The following is a 19,709-nucleotide window of genomic DNA, read 5'->3' as shown; positions in this document are numbered from 1 at the left end:
AAGCAGCCCAAGTGTCCATCTATAGATGGATAAAGATGTGTACATATATAGAAGAGAATATTATTCAGCCATAAGAAGGAATGAAATCTTGCCATTTGCAACAAATGGATGGATCTAGAGTATAATGTGAAGTGAAGCAAGCCAGAGAAAGACAAATATGTGATCTCACTCATATATAGAATTTAAGAAACAAAACAAATGATCAAAGAAAAAAGAGACAAACCAAAAAACAATTAAAGAGAACAGATGGTTATCAGAGAGGAGGTGAGGGGGATGGGTGAAATAGGGGATGGGAATTAAGAGTATATTTATTGTAATGAGCACTGAATAATGTATAGAATTGTTCAATCACTATATTGTACACTAGAAATTAATACAACACTGTACATTAATTATACTGGAATTTTATTATTTTTTAAAGATTTTATTTATTTATTCATGAGAGATACAGAGAGAGAGAGAGAGAAGCAGAGACACAGGCAGAGGGATAAGCAGGCTCCATGCAGGAAGCCTGATGTGGGACTGGATCCCGGGACTCCAGGATCACGTCCTAGGCTCAAGGCAGGCACTAAACCACTGAGCCACCCAGGGATACCCTATACTGGAATTTTAAAAATAAATAGGTTTTTTTCTAATTAAAAAAAGAATCCTCAGTTTTGGTCCCAATTCTCCCACTAGCCATTATATAGCCTTTAACCAATACCTTAAACTCTGGCCTTAATTTCTTATGCCCCTTTATAAATAAGTGAGCAAGATTCATACTTTAACAAATATAGCTGATGCTCTAATGAGCCAAGAACTAATTTCCTGAACTAAAACCTGCCAATGTACTAAGAACAAAAGATCAAATGTCACTCAGAACCCTAAATAACCGGTGTATTGTAATGAGGCCTTTCTGGAAATAACACCCCACCTTTCTCATTTAAATCATACAAGGAGGAAATGGTGGCACCATGCCAACTGATGAAGAAGATATACTTACTTAGGCAGGGCCTTTCAACATCCTCAAATTTTATTATATGAATAATGCTGGTTGACACAAAGCAGTCTCCATTAGCATACAATGTGCCCAGTAACATAGTATGTATTATTGATAAACACAATGACAACTGTCTCTATATTTTTTCTTTTTTTTTTTTAAGATTTTATTTATTCATAAGAAACACAGAGAGAGAGGCAGAGACATAGGCAGAGGGAGAAGCAAGCTCCCCACAGGGAGCCTGATATGGGACTCGATCCCAGACCTAGGGATCACGCCTTGGGCCAAAGGCAGATGCTCAACCTCTGAGCCATCCATGTGTCCCCCTATTTTCTATTTCTATGACATGCTGAAGGTGATTTTTTTTAAAAGATTTTATTTATTCATGAGAAACACAGGAAGAGGGAGAAGGAGGCTCCCTGCAAGGAGCCTGATCTGGGTGGGACTCAATCCTGGGCCAAAGGCAGACACTCAACCGCTAAGCCACCCAGGCATCCCTTCAAGGTGATTTTTATTTTCTTTTTGAGATTTTCCTGTATTTTCCAGATGTCCAACAATGAACTCAAGTTACCTGTATAACTAAAAAGAAGTACATTATTAAACTGGTCATGGTTAGTCTCATTATGCTATTATATGTCTTAAAAACATGAATTCATCAGTCCAAAGAATGTGAAATTTAAAGATTATTTTTCTAAAATCTAAGTATATGTTTACTATGGACTTAGAGTATCAGGAGACCTCAGAGAGCTCACAATCAATTCATAAATATTCTTTAGTTCACTTAAGAAAGTAAAAAAGATGATAAATATATTTTGGGAATTTCAGTGCTCACTGTAACTAGTGAGATAAGAAATAAAAGAATTTTTTCCTTCAGAAGAACAAGGGCAAAAGCTATCAGATGGTCAAGGACATTATGCCCATCTCTATCATCTCAGAAAATAAAATTCTTACACAAATGATATCCAGAAAGACAGATGGCAGGGAACTGGAACTGAGTGAAGTATTCAGTTGCTAGGTGGCCTGGGGACATTGTTAAGGACACACTGACCCTCAGTTCCCTGAGGGTTCCATGCTGCTCTACCTGACCTACAATTTATAGATAGTGTTACTCAACCCATGCCAAGAGAGGACAGGATGAGGGACGGAGGATCAAAAGGAAGAAAAGAAGTCTTTTTTTGGTGTCCAACATGAGAAAAACAGGTTGCTATTCTGCTATAGCAACATCAATTCTTCTGTAGCTATTCATACAGCTGCATTCCTGGAATGTAACTATTTCTTGCTCTGTTTCCCTGGACAACCTCTACAGGATTGGTGTGAGCACAGTATCTCATTAACTTGCTATTTTATTGCAAGTGATTTACCTATAGAGATGATGCTGTTTGTCTTCAGCTATAAGGAACAAAATTTGAAAAGTAGATTAGATTAGAAGAGTTAAAAAAGAATAGAATGATTTGGGCAGCCCCTGTGGCCCAGTGGTTTAGCACGGTCTTTGGCCCAGGGTGTGATCCTGGAGTCCCGGGATCGAGTCCCACATCAGGCTCCCTGCATGCAGCCTGCTTCTGTCTCTGCCTCTCTCTCTCTCTCTCTCTCTGTGAGTCTGTCATGAATAAATAAATTAAAAATCTTAAAAAAAAAAAAAGAATAGAATGATTTAACACAAGAAGGAAGTTAGCCATAAGTACATAATTAGGGCACCTCAGGAAGGCTCCATGAATGGCAAGCAGAAATGAGTACAATGGAGCGGAAATGGAGATTAAACCAGCTGACCTCTGAGGTACCATCCAACCTGGAGAGCTAAGCACCAAATATCTGTGTTAAAAGACATGGCCAACTATACAGCCAACTTGAAGGGGCTCCCATAAACCAAAAATGGGACAATTTGAACCTCAGAAAGAATAAGAGCTACAATAGATTGAAATTCATAACCTTTTTTTAAAAGATTTATTTATTTGAGAGAGAGAGAGGGTGACAAGGGCAGAGGGAGAAGGAGAAAGAGTCTTAAGCAGACTCCATGCTGAGCATGGAGCCCAACCCAGGACTCAATTCCACATCCCCAAGATCATGACCTGAGTCAAAACTAAGAGTCAGACACTTAACCAACTGTGCCACCTAGATGCTCCCATCAACCATTTTCAAATTAATGTTAAATGATTACAAGTGGAAAAATACATAATTGGTCAATTTGGGATTAAATCCATTGCTGTGAAAACTAGTAAATAAATGAGAATCAAACATTTATCCTCAGGATAACAAAATATTTAATGAGAGGAAGTTTCTTCTTCTTCTTTTTTTTTTTTTTTTAAAGGATTTTATTTACTTATTCATGAGAGACACACAGAGAGAGGCAGAGACAGAAAGAAGCAGGCTCCATGCAAGGAGTCCAATATGGGACTCGATCCCGGGAACTCAGGATCATGCCCTGGCTGAAGGCAGACACTCAACCACTAAGTCACCCAGACATCCCAAGAGGAAATTAGAAACTTCAGCTAACAAATTGAAGCATGATAAGATCAGAACATCACCATTTTGCAACTCCTCATGATCTAGTCAATGATCATCAATGACTGCTCACATCACAAGAAACAGATTTTATATATCTCCTGATGGAAGTACATAACATCCCTTTATCAAGTACTCTTCACATACACGTGCACACACACACAAATCAGAGTATGATCAAGCCTTTATTTTTTATTTTTTAAAGATTTTATTTATTTATTCATGAGAGACACAGCAAGAGAGAGAGGCAGAGACACAAGCAGAGGGAGAAGCAGGCTCCATTCAGGGAGCTCGATGCGGGACTCGATCCTGGGATTCCAGGATCACACCCTGGGCCGAAGGCAGGCACCAAACTGCTGAGCCACCCAAGCCTTTAAATTTATCCAGTAATTTATAGCAAATAGAGTGGGAAAAGAAATATGGTAAATGGGACACAATCAGAGAAATCCAAATGTAAGAAACTGTTTAAGATAAATCACTATTTCTTTAATAATTGAAAGGAAAAAGGAAGAGATAAGAAGGCCCTTAGATTAAGAGACTTAAGAGATATATAAATTCAATTGCAGTGTATGGGTCTTAACATTCTGAATCAAACAATCAAACTCTAAAAAGAATATTTTGTTAAGAAATCTAGCAAATGTGAACATGGGGCACCTGGGTTGCTCTGTCAATTCAACATCTGACTCTTGATTTTGGCTCAGGTCATGATCTCAGGGTTGTGAAATAGGGCTCTCTTTCAGGTTCTGTGCTCAGCAGGGAGTCTGCTTGAGATTCTCTCTCTTTCCCTCCCTTCTGTTCTTCCTTCTGCTTCTGTATTCTGTCTCTCAAATAAATAAATAAGAATCTTTTAAAATTAAAAAAGAAGAATAGGGGACTAAGGAAAACCATATTTTTAATTTCACCAGACTTAAATTTTATTTTTATAATAAAGGCATATGGTGTTTTAAAAACAGAGGGGGTTGGGGCAGCCCAGGTGGCTCAGTGGTTTAGCGCCGCCTTCAGCCCAGGGTGTTGATCCTGGGGACCTGGGATCAAGTCCCATGTCAGGCTCCCTGCATGGAGCCTGCTTCTCCCTCTGCTTGTGTCTCTGCCTCTCTCTCTCAATCTCTCTCTCTCAATCTCTCTCTGTGTATCTCTCATGAATCAATAAATAAAATCTTTAAAAAAAATTTTTTTAAAACAGGGGTTGTTATTATTATTATTATTACATGTATACAGGGTTGATAAAGGGCATCCACATAAAACCGATAGCTAACATACTTAATGTTCAAAGACTGAATGTTGCTCCACTTAAGTTGGGTTGAGGCAAGAGTGTATACTCTCACACTCCTATTTGACACAGTACTACAAGTCTTAGGCTGTGCTATAAGAAAAAAAAAAAGGCACATTTCTAAAAAGGAATGTACAAAATTGTCCCTATTCTCAGATGACATGATTTTTTATGTAAAAAATCCAAGGGGAAAAAAATTCACAAAAAACCTTCTAAAACTAATAAGTGAGTTAGAAAGTGCATAAGATATAAAATGTTAAGAGGCAATGCTGGGGTGCCTCACTAGCTCAGTCAGGAGTATGAGACTCTTGATCTTGGGGTCATGAGTTCAAGCCCCACTTTGCAATATACAGACAACTTTTTAAAAAAGAAAGGAAAAAAAGAGAGGCAATTCTGCTCGGATTTCCTACATTTTTTGTGCATCTTTCAGGCAAAGGCTCTCAGTTTTTGATCTGGACTGTCTTTTTAAAGATCTTGTACAGCTGAAACAAATGGTGTCAGCAATGAGGATCTAGAGCTTTTAGAGGATCAAAAACATTAGATGTTCATTTGGTTCAGCTCCAAGCAGCCACCACTCTGTTTAGAACAAAATGTAATTTAAAGCCTTGTTTACTGGCATACAGCTGCTCTTTCCCTTCTCATCCCTAATCCTTCTCTTCCTATCCATTCCCTCTACCCAGAGGCTTTAAAAACAAAACAAAACAAAACAAAACAAAAAGACTAGGGTTTGGGCAAAGGTCTGCCTCTCTGCAAGAGGAACATGTAAGTCTATATGTATCTACCTGAATATGTTAGGGAACCTCAAGAATAAGAGACTCAAATTTTTATGATCATCCTATCTAGACTCTTATAAGGAGGGAGCAACCTGGACCCTTGTAAGGAGGGAGCAGCCACATCCACTGATGGTCTAGACATGGTTCATCATGCAGAAAGGAAGCTAAAGTGATCTTATGGGAGGGGCCTTTTTAGTTGATTCAACTACTACTGTTTCTACATTTGAATGTTATATAGGAACTGATGGGTTGCATGCTGGTGCTTCCTCAACCCCCAAGTGCCAGAGGGCATCTTCCCAATAAGAAAGAACCTCACATAAGAAGGACTAGTGGGACAAACTCTTCTATTTGCTACCAGTGGGTGCCTTAGGAATTAATGCAAATGCCTCCCCCTCTCATGTCCAAAAGCATACCCTATAGAGATGATGTGCATTTGGAGGTTGGCCAGTAGGAAGCCTCAGTTTCAATGGCCCTGATGGAGAGTAACACATCCCTTCCCATAGGGAAAGCTGGTAAACCCCAATAGGAGTCAGGGGCCTGACAACAAGTAAAGTTTCTTGGAACTATGAATCAACTAAACAGACTCAACAGGGCTCAATCACTCTGAAAGTCAAGGAAAAACTGCTGTCTCCTTGCCTCTCTTCCCAAAGTGGAAGCCTTCCTTATTGGGCTCTTTGGGTGCTGGGGATAGTACCTGCTTCATGTTGGCCTTACCTGGTCCTTCATCCTGGCTAACCCATAAACTGATATCTTTGGAATGTGGTTCAAAACAACAGACTTCATCGGAAGCTGTATAGCACACTGTGACACACTTGCTGCCTTAGGGGCTCCATATCTCTAATAACCCCTTTGAGCCAAAAGTCTCTGTGGCTGATGATTTTGTTGACAAGAACTTCTGGGTAAGGGAAGCAGCCTCCATGTGGAGGTACCTCTGGGGGTTTGAACTCAGTACCTCCCTGTCAGGGTTACCAGGTACACTCCTTCTGAAAAGCAGCTATTAGCTTGCTACAGAGCTGTGGTCAAAATTGAATGACTGATTCACGTAAGCCTTATAAATCTCTGGCTCAATATTCCCATTTTGGGATGACTCAAACCCTAGGACTGAAAATATGAACAGGGCTCACAAAACCTTGCTACTTTATCAAATGTAAATAGTATGTTCAAGAACACAGCCAGCCTGGCCCCGCAGACATCCAGGCTTCACAGAATCATGGAAAAAAAGAGGCAGCTATCTCTCTGAGGAAAATTTTGCCATCCACTCAGTCATGTGAACTATTTTACTGGTTCATTGGGCCCTCCATTCACAGACTCCCCTAAATCCTGAGGGTGGTTTGGCTAAGCTAAAACTCAGTGGTTTCCACTGGACTACCGCCACTGTTCAGCCTCAATGCCAGCACTGCAACACCAAAAATGGACATGAAAAAAAAATGGACATGGCATCTCCACCCAGAGGACAGAACTCAAGGTTCTTCTCAGAGCTCCTGCTCTATGTTTGCTGACCCTTGGGCTTTTGCCAGCGGCCTAGATATCTCTGGTCTGCCACTTTGAAAACTTTAGATTGGCGAATGAAAGACACCCATTTTTGAGGCCATGAACTAAGAGGAAAAAACGACAGCTACTGACTGAACTTTGTGGGGCCTTCATGGAGAAGCCCACATAAAGAGCCATTCTCTGGTGAGATTGCTCAGAATCCAGCTGCTAATGGGCCTGCACTGCTCTGGAGCCATCATCATACCAGACATGACAACACATCCACCATCACAGAAAAGGCAGAGGGAAGGGCTCTGCGTCTGTGCAGGCTGCCTCTGCATTCCAAACCTGTGACTGCTGTCCAAAGTTGGCACGCTGTCTCCTGGCTGACTGACACTTAACATCCCCACCCCACCCCCTCCACACCTCAGGCTATTTCTTGAAGCTGCCTCATCACAGATGACAATTTTTAAGGTTATGGTGCTGTTGTTTCAGCGTAACCAGCCAACCACAGTCACTCTATTGTGACCCTGAGATCACTATGTATTGTGTGTTTGGTTTTCTGGACAATTTAGAACTTGACCATAGACATCATTTATCAAAAAAGCTTATTTAACAATGGGCTGACCAGGTATTCAATGGATCTTCCATACTTCCTGCCATCCACAGGTATTTGGTATCTATCCTTAAACACTGAAACAGCCTCCATACAAATCAACTCGAAAAGGTTTTTGACCTTGGGGATCCCTGGGTGGCTCAGCAGTTTGGTGCCTGCCTTCAGCCCAGGGCCTGATTCTGGAATCCCAAGATCGAGTCCCAGGATCGAGTCCCACATCGGGCTCCCTGCATGGAGCCTGCTTCTCCCTCTGCCTGTGTCTCTGCCTCTCTCTGTGTATCTCTCATGAATAAATAAAATCTTAAAAAAAAAGGAAAAGGTTTTTGACCATTTCCCTCATATCATGGTCTGCATACCTTACTAAGGCAGTTGGTCACTAAATGTGGCTGTCCCAAGAAAAAAATCATTTCTTCTCTGCCACGTCCTATGAAATGATCAGGATGAGAGCGTGGCAGTTTCTTAAAGAGTTAAGCATATGCTTACCATAGAAGCCAGCAAATGTAACTTCTAGGTATGTACCCTATGGATAAAAAATTATGGTATATCCATATAATGAATTTTAGCAACAAAAGGGAACAAATTGCTAAGTGAAACAACTTGGATGAATCTCAAATGTATTTTGCTAAGAAAAAAGGCAGTCTCAACGGTTTCATTCTGCATGTTTCCATTAATATGACATTCATGAAACAACAAAATAATAATGATGAAGAATCAATATGGAGGTTGCCAGTGATTAGGAATGGGAGGAGTATGTGGTTACAGTGGAGTAGTAGGAAGGAATTTTGAGATAGTAAAGCTGTTCTGCAGGCTGAGTGTCCCAGTGATTCATAAGTCTGTACATGTATTAAAATTCAAAGAACTATATGCAAAAAGAAAAGTCAATTTTACTGAATGCTAATTTTAAAAAATAAAATAAAAAGTGAGAACTACAGTCTCCAAAAACGTCAATTTTTAAATTCTTCTTTTATTTTTATTTTTTAAAGATTTTATTTATTCATGAGAGACAGAGAGAGAGACACACACACACAAGCAGAGGGAGAAGCAGGCTCCATGCAGGGAACCGACGTGGGACTCGATCCCGGGTCTCCAGGATCACGCCCTGGGCTGAAGGCGGCGCTAAACCGCTGAGTCACCTGGGCTGCCTTAAATTCTATTTTTTTAAATGAGACATAACTCTAATTGTTGGGAAACGGCCGACCCCAGGCCAGCAACCTCCCAATAATGCCGCCTTGCCGCCCTGCCCCCATCTTCCCGCCGAAAACTCTCTATAGACCCCCCTGCGGTTTGTCTGGGCGATACTCCCCACCCTCCCCACCCCCCGCCCTCCCTCCCCTGCGGGCCAGGGAATCTCGCTCAAGAGAGCTTCCCATTAAAAGCCTGTTTCCACCAACTTTTGCCTGGCCTCTCTATTCTATTTCACTACCCATCGAATTAAACCTGACACTAATCATATAACATATATTAGTTTCAGGCGTACAATATAATGATTTGCTTTTTGTATATATTATGAAATGATCACCATTGTGTCCTTTTTTTTTTAAATGATAGTAATATTGTTTTTTTTTTTAATTTTTATTTATTTATGATAGTCACAGAGAGAGAGAGAGAGAGAGAGAGGCAGAGACACAGGCAGAGGGAGAAGCAGGCTCCATGCACCGGGAGCCCGATGTGGGATTCGATCCCGGGTCTCCAGGATCGCGCCCTGGGCCAAAGGCAGGCGCCAAACCACTGCGCCACCCAGGGATCCACCATTGTGTCCTTAACATCCATCACCATACATAGTTACAAAAACAATTTTTTTCTTGTGATGAGAACTTTTAAGATCCACTCTTTTAGAAACTTTCAAATATGCAATACAATATTATTAACTATAGTCACCATTCTGTACATTACATCCCCATGATAAATAATATCTTATAACTGGAAGTTTGTACCTTTTGACCACCTTTACCCATTTTACCATTTTACCCACTCCCCACCTCCTGTCTCTGGCAACTACCAATCTGTTCTCCATATCTTTGAGCTTGCTTGTTTGAAGGAGATATATATTTAAATATAATTATATATAGTTATAGTTATATATAGTTAAATATAGAAAAGAATTAACCAAAAATGTCAATTTTGTAAAATACCAAGAAATGTCTGCGGAAATGTTCCAGTTTAAAGATGACTAAAGAGACATGACAATTAAATGCAATATGAACCTAGATCAGATCTCATACTGGAAGGGGAAAAATAAAGATAGATTCTTTTATATTAACAGACAGAAGAAATATCACTGTAGTTTCAGGTCTAAGCTTACTCAAAACCTGGAAAAAATTGACTTTAAGTTCCATTCCATTTGACTTAATTTTAGAATATAGGTGAGGGTTGGTGGGGTGAGGCAGGGAGCCAACCACCAAGAAAGAATTCTTGAGATTTCTTTGGTGGTTTGATTAAAGCACAGGAGACAGGACCTGGGGGCAGGAAGAGCTGATGCCCCAGGGTTGTGAGGGGAGGCTGATAGTATAGGAGTTGGGAGAAGTAAGGAAAAGGAAAGTTTCAAAAGGATTTTCACATGCTAAGGAGGACCTACAAGATACTATCAAGGTTGTTTTCCCCTCTAGCAAGGCATTAACATTAAGACAGTTGGGAGCTTCCTGGAGGAATGCCACACATAACCGCTCAGAAGTGGGGCGGGGGGGAGTGGGGTGGATTTCAGGGTGTCAGGTTGTACTTTGTCCTCAGCTCCCTCATCACACTGATCATTTTCTACATCAAACTAATAGATCCAATTAAGTTTATAAGTTTAAGCAGGCATAGAGTGCCTGCTATATCTAGCGCATCAGAAAGTCCTCTTTTTCTCCAAAGGCTGCTGAAAGTCTTTGAGTCTTTCTAATTCTACCTGCCAAACTATTTATTCACTCTTCTTTAATAGTTAACTTGCTGCCATAAAAACATTAAAGTGTTTCATGGCTTTTAGGCATTAGTTTCTAGTTTTTTGAAAAGTCGTCTGAGATTATTTTTCTAGTCCCCAAGAAAGCCATTCACTTTACAACATCGCACAATGCCCAGATATATGGATTCATTCTCGAGTAGCTCATTATACAGAAATAATAATGCAGAATAATATAGGAGTAATACAGAATTTGTGTTTTTCTCAAATTGGCAAAAACTTCCTCCCAAGATATGTACACTGCTGCTACAAGTAACAGTAAATCCCAATGCTAACTGGCTCATATAATGAAGACAGTTTATTGACTCGTTCATTATGGATTGGTCAACACTCCAGCTTCATTCTTCTGTGACTGTCTTGGTTCTTTTTCCTGATCTTCAATTTTGTCCTCAAGCTGCGTCCATCATAGTGATGAGGGAGCAGAAGGCTAGCTGAGGACAAAGCACAGGCTGACACCCTTTAAACCACCCCCACCTCCACTCCTGCGTGGTTGAGACGTTCCTCAGGAAGCTCCCAAGGTTGTTAAAACAGCCTTTAACTTGGTGATGGCAAAGTCTCCAGAATCTTGTAGGTCCTCTTTGGCATTTGAAAATCCTTTTGGAAACCTATCTTCTCCTTACCTCCCTCAACTCCCAAGTATGAAATCAGTCTCCCTCACAACCCCCGGGCAGCTGCTCTTCCAGCTCACCGGTCCTGTCCCAATGCTTTAATCACACCACCATTCTGCACCAAAGAGGTCTCAAGAATTCTTTCTTGGTCATTGGCTCTAGACCTCACCCCACAAACCTCACCTACATTCCGAAACTACATCGACAGTGGCAAATGTCCACCAACAGCAATCGGGACTGTAGGCTTCTTCAATCACGTTCAGACAAAGAGAGAAACATTATCACTTAACCAAAATACGAACTAGAAATGCCAAATGTCACGGACTGTATACCTTACATCAGGCACTATCCCTGAGTCGCCAAGGCCGGGTCCTGCTGTCAGAGGAGCAGATGCTGGGGAGGCCGCTACGCTGCCTGCTATAATCGTTCTTTATTAGTTACCTCTCTCCTTACATAGTAATAATTAGCTACCGTTCATTCGATACTGCCGTAGGCTGCGTCTACACACTGCTATAGCCCTACCGAAGTCCAGGGAACTAAGCTGCATATGCCAACTACCCAGGTAATGAGCTTTGTTGTTGACGACGTGATGGGAAAGGAGACGTGACAGCAAACCACCTGAGCAAAGACAGCAGGCGGGACACCACGGTAGCTCCGGCCACTGCAGCAGCACCTCTAGCGGTCGTGCCCTTGGGAATGAGGGTCCTTGCTCTCTTCTCCTGCCTGGTGTCTCCCCCGTCGCTGCTCCGCTCCCCACGTCCGGGAGGCCTCCCCGCCCGGTGGGCACAGCTCCGGGGCCTCCTCTCGGCCGTCGGCCCCGCGGGCGCCCTGCCTGGGCTCACACGGCGCCCCGCTGGACCACCATCGGCCTAGGAAGCCCCGCCCCCCCCGCCCCGACTTCCGTGGTCTGACCGCCGCTCCGAAGCTGCCCCTAAATATGGGGCGCTGGCCTCCTGGGAGCGCCCGCCCCCCAGGGCGGTACCCCGGTCATCCTCACAGAATTTAGGAGACGAAAAACCAGGCCCTGAAGGATCACGCCCTCAATTATAGCTAATAGTGGCCGTGTCCGGATTCTAACCCCACAGGCCGAACCCGCCCACCGACCCAGGGAAAACCCACCCTCCCCCAGGAGGCAGCGGCCGCAGAGCGGAAGCGGGGGCGGAGCACGCGGGGACCCGCCTCCCGGAGCAGGAGCGGGAGCGGAAGCGGAAGCGCCGCCGGGCTGTCGCTATGGAGACGCGGGGGGTGGGGCCACTCCGAAGAGCGCGACCTTTAACCTGCAGCCGAGGTACGTCAGAGGCGGCCGCAGACGGAAGTGCGGAGGCAGCGGCGGCGGCGGCGGCCGGGCTGCGCGGCTGCGGGGCTGCGGGGTCGCGTGGCCGCTGCGGGTCCGCTGCCATGGAGGTAACGCTGCCGGGCAGCCAGACTGGGAGCGGGGCCCACCCCCTCGCCGCCGGGCCTTGTCGCGCCGCGGTTTGGGGCACGGGCCTGGGCATCGTGGAGGGCTTGGCAGCCTCCCCCCCGCCCCGGTGCCCCCAGCCCGGTGCTGCCCCGGCCTCTCCCCCGGGCCCCAGACAGTCCCTCGCGGTGACCTGGCCCTGTACAGCCTGATTGTATACAATTTGCCTCAGCGACACTGCTCGTTCCCTGATTCTCACGTAGGAGCGTTGCGTCTGGGATTAGGAGGAGTTGTGACACCTAGGTTTGATTTTGTTTTGCAGGATCCTGTTCAAGATGGGGTGGCGTCACCAGCCGCCCCTGGGACCGGGAAATCCAAGGTGAAGAGAACACAGTGCTTGAGTAGCGGGCGCCCTGAAGACTGGAAGGGTGATGAATGGACAGGGGGCGGCCTGTTGAAAGGAGATCCTTCTCCAGGGGGTCCCGATTTTAGTTCACACAGTGACCAATCTGCTTGGTGGTGGATGGAATTTTTTTTTTTTTCAAGTTTCCTGGTATGAAGAGTTGACTTTGTTTACTTCGTAGTCCTGGTTAGCACTGCCAGATATTCTGCATTTTTTCAGACATTAAACAAAGTAGTCTAACCTGCAAGGATTTATATAGTGGAAAGAGCAGACACGTAAGTAGGAGTCAAGGGACTATTCTCTAGACTTCTCCTCCTACGACGTAAAAAAAAGTTGAATTAGGTAATTTTTATGGCCTCATACTAGGCTTAACATTCAGTGATTGTAAAAAGACAGTGGTTTAGTGCTTGCATACTAAGGTTTTGGCACTTCACCGGAACACGCAGTTACTTCGTTTAAGCTTCGGTAAGCTTAAATGGTAACACAGGTACTTTTATTCAGATTTTACACGTGAGCAAACAGCCCAGGGGTCAAGTAATTTTCCTGGTCTCTTTTTTCTTTTTTTCTTTTCTTTTTTTTTTTAAGGTTTTATTTATTTATTCAGGAGAGACACAGAGAGAGGCAGAGGGAGAAGCAGGCTCCATGCAGGGAGCCGGATGTGGGACTAGATCCATGGACCCCAGGATCACAACTGAGCCAAAGGTGGATTGAGCCACCCAGGCCTCCCAATTTCCCTGATTTCTTGAAAAGACTTAATGCATCCTGATTCCTCTTGTTGCTGTAATTATGCTTACATATTTTCATGTAACAAAGACTTATTCAGTCTGGATTAGAATAATTTTACAGGAACTTGAATTAGTCCCAGTACCCTAATTTTACAATTAAATCAAAACCCAGAAGAGTCTTAACCTAACCAAGAGTATATGTACATAAGAGAATAGTACTGTGAAAAAAAAAGAGAGAATAGCACTGTGTTTTACATTTCATAGTAGTTGCTTAACAAGTAATTACTGAGTGAAAATTGCATTTCCTAATTTTTACAATACGGTTTGGTTGACTTAAAGATTTATTCAGTGGGATTTTTTTTTTTTTTTTTGTGGCATGATGTTTCTTTTTTCGTGGCATAATAGAAACATGAGTTATAACAAATTGGTTATATCATTACACCTTTCAGCTGGAAACATTGCCTAAGGAAGATCTTATCAAGTTTGCCAAGAAGCAGATGATGCTAATACAGAAAGCTAAATCCCGATGTGCAGGTATTGAATTGAAAATATTCATCTTTCCCCACAATCTCATTGACACATGGTTAAAAATAGTAGTTTTATTTTTTAAAGATTTATTTATTTATTCATGAGAGACACAGAGGCAGAGACACAGGCAGAGGGAGAAGCAGGCTCCTCACGGGGACCCTGATGCGAGACTCAGTCCGGATCCCAGGATCACGACCTGAGCCCAAGGGTAGCGCCCAACCACTGAGCCACCTAGGCATCCCTAAAGTAGTAGATTTTTAAGTAGTATATTGGCTTATCTTGTTTACCAGTGAATCCAATAAAATCTTAGTAAGTGAAATTATTCTTATTTACATTCTAACCATTTGTCTATATTCTTTTTTTTTTTTTTAACCATTTCACATCTCTAAACTGCAGTAATCTTTGAATTATTAAAGTCATGGAAGAGGATCTAAAAAAAAAAACAATTTGTTAAAATGAAGCACTCTTTTTTTTTTACTTTATTTGCAATGTATTGATCTGAAAAAGCACTTTTTTTCTAGAGCAGTTAGTTGAAATGTTAAAGACCTAAGGTTGTGATCCCAAAGAAGAAAAAAGAGGCCTCAAATAGAATAATAAAAGATTTCCATTCCTTGAATATTTAAGTATATTTATTTGCTGAAGTTGCTGAGGTGGATTGATTGCCTGTTCAACTTTATATTCCAAAAGGATGTAGGTATTAGTATCCTTTTTAATATGTGTGGTAAGGCAATGAATTTCCAATGACTACCATATGTTTAACTGCCCAGCCTAAAAGCCAAGATTTTCTACCAGAAAAGGTCAAACTGTGTTTAGGAAGATTAGATCAGCTTGTGATAGATTAATGTATTTGGAAAAATATTCTAGGCTCCAGAGGTAGACATAAGTTGGCAAATAGGTTAGCCTTTATGCTTAATATGAGGTTAAGTAGTTGCTTTAAGATTATAAAGAAGTGGGGATCCCTGGGTGGCACAGCAGTTTAGCGCCTGCCTTTGGCCCAGGGCGCAATCCTGGAGACCCGGGATCGAATCCCATGTCGGGCTCCCGGTGCATGGAGCCTGCTTCTCCCTCTGCCTATGTCTCTGCCTCTCTCTCTCTCTCTCTCTGTGTGACTATCATAAATAAATTAAAAAATAAATAAAAAAAAGATTATAAAGAAGTTATTTACAGCTAAAATAATATATCTGGGATTTGCTTCAAAAATATCAGGGTGGGTAAGAAAAAAGGAAAAGGGAGAAGATAATACAGATCAGAATGAAACAAGAGTCCGTGTAATAATTGTTAAATTAAGGTGATGGGTGTATTAATTATACTATTCTAATTTTCTTATTTGGAGTTTTCCATATTTTTTTTTTCATAAGAAAAAAGACAAAAAGTAATACTGGGTAAAGTTAATACTCTCTCAAAATATCTGCTGCTTAAATGAATTCTAACTTATAGTATTTTTTTTGTTTGTTTTTTTAAAAAAGATGTGCTTATCACTTTAGACGATTTTCTTCATTTCTGAACTGGAGTTTTTTTAATTATTTAGAATTGGAGAAAGAAATTGAGGAATTGAAATCAAAACCTGTTGCTGGAGGAGCTGATGATATTATTAAGGTAATGCAACAGTTGTGACTATTGCTTTAATTTTTATTTATTTACTTAGAGGAAATACCTAATGACAAATCAAATTTCCTTTAAAGTTTTCAGTGTGCCAGAGTCCTGTCTGGCTTTCTGTCCCTGTTATTCCACTTCCTCCTTGCCCTTGGTTAAGTTTTTTTACCTCTCTGACTGTACAGAGTTAAATGATCTCTTCGTCCTTTTCTGTTCTGAAATGAGCATTCCTCTCGTCTTCATCCCACACACAATGTAATTAGGGGGTTGCCTTAATCACAGCCCGGCTCTTCCCTCTCCCTCAGAAAACTCCTGTTCAGGACTTTGATGATGATTTTTAGGCTGATAGATATATAAAATCTGTTAGTAGATATATATATATTCCTGAATGTGACTACTGACATTTCTGGCTGTTTGAAGAAGGAAATACTTGCTTATTTTTCTTGTTTTATGTTCAGCATGACCAAATCCCCTTGCCTAGACAACCAGTGACAGCACTGTTTTTCAGCCCTTTTAATTTTAGAGACTCCAGTTTTCCTTTTTCTTTTATCCTCTGCATGTGTCAGCCACCAGTGACCTATAGTTCCTTCAGGATAACACTGCAGCTTATCAGTACTCTCTCCATTTCCATGGCTATATGGTAAATGCCTGGTGTCATACTTGACGTATTTGATACCTCCCTAAACAGGCTCTCTTTTCTTTAGTTTTGCATACTCTTACTGATGCTGGTTTTGTTGTTCCCTGTCAAAGAACCTGAATTGCTTTTTCTTACTGACATGCTCTTAATAGTAACTAACTGCCTCCTCCACTCCCAGCTCACCCTAGCCTTTAGAGTTTCTTTTACTTCTCAAAGCTCTGCAATAACTGTTTTTCTATTCTATATTTATAATTTGAGTCCTGCTATTTGTTCTTTGATTATAAGCTTATAAGTTATTTTCTTGCGGGGGGGGGATCCCTAACTGTGAGCAGTGTACAATTGAAGGACCCACAGAGAGATACTCTAAGAGAGCTTTAAAAAGTCTCAGTGTGGGATCCCTGAGTGGCGCAGCGGTTTGGCGCCTGCCTTTGGCCCAGGGCGCGATCCTGGAGACCCGGGATCGAATCCCACGTCGGGCTCCCAGTGCATGGAGCCTGCTTCTCCCTCCTCCTGTGTCTCTGCCTCTCTCTCTCTCTCACTCTCTGTGTGACTATCATAAATAAATAAAATTTAAAAAAAAATGTAGAATGACCATAATGTGCCTCTGACAAACAGCCACACGGCTCTTTGTCAGAGAGTTTAAAAAAAAATAAATAAATAAAATAAAAAATAAAAAATAAAAAAAATAAAAAAAAAATAAAAAGTCTCAGTGTATATCATACACTATTGTTTTGTTCTTCATTTAGCCAAGACAGTATATGAAGTATGCATAGTGTACATAAATACCATTTGGATTCACAATGTACTGATTTGCCTAGTATTAGTGAACTCATAGTAGTTTTCTTTGTTTATTTGGTTATTTTGTATTTTCTTAATCAGTGATAGCTGAAGTAAAACTACTTGATATTTACCTAAGAGTATTGATCTGGAGCCAGACACCCTGATTCAGATCTTTGGGTCCCTGCTCTGCCACGTACTACTTACGTGGCCATGGCTAAGTTCTTCCTTTCAGTTCCTTCATCTATAGACTAGAGAATATAAAGGTGTTGTATTTTCATAAAGGTGTTGTATTTTGAGTTAATATACACATAGCACTTAAAATTACATCTGTCACATAAGTTCCCAATAATTTATTGAATATTATGCTATTGCCATATATTTCTGGGGGGTATTTAATACATACTCACTAAAAAGATGTTTTTGTATTTGAAGTGAAATCCACAGAGGCTTCTTTCTAATTTAGTATCTGTTAACTTTTAGCCCTTGAAACACTTGTTACATAGCTGCATTCCAGAATATCTAAATATCTGACCCTATTTCCTCCTTATCCCCAATCAGTGTTTTCTTCTTTCTGTAAAACTTCTAAGAGGAGATTAGAAAATTTCTCTAAGTTAATGAGCTTTACTTTTCAGGTTAATTTCATATTTGAGCATGTTATCCTCACCAAGTTTCAGACTGTAAGTTTGGTAAAATTCATGAATCAAAATTCATGAATAAAACCTTTGGTTTTTAATTCTAATGAGAGAATGCTTTAGGGAGTGATTGAAAGAGATGCAGTTAATTTTCAGTTAATTTTTCTATTTAAAAAAAATCCTATACTGCAATATAATAGGTTTTCTACATGTACCTTTGGAAAGCTGCTTGCTAAGTTTTTATCTCTTCATTGGGAAAAATACACTGCAAAAATGTGACTCTGAATACAGAATTTCTGTTTGCAATATAACATTTAAAATGTATGGCATTTTTCAAGTTTTAATTGTAATTAAAATTTCTGGAATTCCTCTTATTTTTGGTAATGATCTTTTAGTGCATTGGGATACATCTAAAGTTTTATTCAAAGCTGACATGTTTGACTGTTATTTTAAAAATAGGAATAATAATCGTCTTTTCCATACCAGAATTTGAGGTGTATCGTATTGCAGTGAACTTATATACTGCTTCCAAATGCAAGGGGAAGGTGAAAACTGCATGTTAAGATAATGAAATTTCTAGTATATGTCATCCTTGTTATTATCTCTTTGCTGGAATCAAATCTATATTTCCTGACAATTAACTGTCCATTCTGTGCTTCTAATCATCTTTTTTTATTTTTTTAACAGCTGTTTTGTTAATGGCCTCTACTAATCTTCTAAAATTAATGAATGTTATTTAGGCTTTCTCTGATATTTACCAATCAGAAGTTTATATTGCAATGTATTATGTAATTTAAAAAAAGTAATTTTAAAACTAAAATAGTTTTACCAAAATGATATATGCATATGGTTTATAAATAATGCTAATAACTAAATGGCTCATTATAACACTAAATAATTTCTGAGAATATTTCTATGTTTCTAAATAATATGGTTATATTGCTATTCCTTGATTTATCCATTTTAGACATTTAGCTATTAACTTGCTATTACAGTAGATGAAAATTTAGCTCTTTCACAACTCCTACTCTCCAAAGGTCAAATAGATCAAATACTCTTTTCCATTTTTTCTGGACCACCTCCTAACTAGAGCCTTCTGTTCTGCACAAATTTTTCTGGTTGTTTTCTAGCTCGGCCACACAGATTTCCTGAAATTGGCCTTGTGCTATGATCCTGTGTTTCTATACTGCTGTCCAATATAGGACTGTTGCAGCCCCCTGTCTGCTTGGTTACATATCATTCACTTTCTTAGTTAACCTCATCTTTGTAAAGCATGTCTTTCCGTAGCACTCTGAGGGTTTTATGGAAGGAAAATTTGTTTTGTTTTGTTTGTTTTGTTTTGTTTTGTTTTTAAAGATTTTATTTATTTATTCATAGAGATGCAGAGAGAGAGAGGCAGAGACACAGGCAGAGGGAGAAGCAGGCTCCATGCAGAGAGCCTGACGTGGGACTCGATTTAGGGTCTCCAGGATCATGCCCTGGGCTGCAGGCAGCGCTAAACCGCTGCTCCACCGGGGCTGCCCTGGAAGGAAGATTGTTATCCTATATTTAAGAATGGCTTTATTCTACCCGTTTGAATAATATCTGTAACTTGAACTCTAAATTTTCTGCATCTGTTTTGTTTTTCATAAAGTTTTTCTTTATTTCATGAAAGTTCAGAGGCAAGCAGATCTAGGGTGATAGTGTACTAATACTTATTTAGGATTTTAATGTTTATCTAGATTTTAACCTTGAGGATTACCTTTGTCCAGATTCATGGTGGATTGGATTTATGATTTTCCTGTTTGTAAAGTCTTCGGATAATTGTATCTAGTTATGCAAATTTTATAGAATAACTTGGAAATTGCTTCTTTTTTTGTCTG

At 40.7% G+C, this 19,709-nt stretch overlaps 1 protein-coding gene and 1 long non-coding RNA gene across 3 annotated transcripts in view; one reads left to right on the top strand and one right to left on the bottom strand.

The window, feature by feature from the left end:
* The window catches only part of LOC111097683, a 145,868-nt gene extending 133,543 nt beyond the window's left edge, over positions 1–12,325 (bottom strand). For both annotated transcript variants that reach the window (XR_005365710.1, XR_005365709.1), the window contains exon 1: positions 11,483–12,325. This is a non-coding gene — a long non-coding RNA (uncharacterized LOC111097683). The remainder of the gene's footprint in view (positions 1–11,482) is intronic.
* Positions 12,326–12,474: 149 nt separating this feature from the next.
* The window catches only part of GCC2 (GRIP and coiled-coil domain containing 2), a 54,318-nt gene continuing 47,083 nt past the window's right edge, over positions 12,475–19,709 (top strand). The window contains 4 exon segments of the mRNA XM_038550860.1: positions 12,475–12,554; positions 12,872–12,928; positions 14,127–14,211; positions 15,734–15,801. Of these exon segments, the coding sequence (XP_038406788.1) occupies positions 12,549–12,554; positions 12,872–12,928; positions 14,127–14,211; positions 15,734–15,801 (216 nt within the window). The 5' untranslated portion in view covers positions 12,475–12,548.

Source organism: Canis lupus, chromosome 10 (genome assembly GCF_011100685.1).
Source record: "Canis lupus familiaris isolate Mischka breed German Shepherd chromosome 10, alternate assembly UU_Cfam_GSD_1.0, whole genome shotgun sequence".
Classification (NCBI taxonomy): domain Eukaryota; kingdom Metazoa; phylum Chordata; class Mammalia; order Carnivora; family Canidae; genus Canis; species Canis lupus.
Note: the sequence above shows the minus strand (reverse complement) of the source record. Positions and strands in the feature narration are given on the sequence as shown.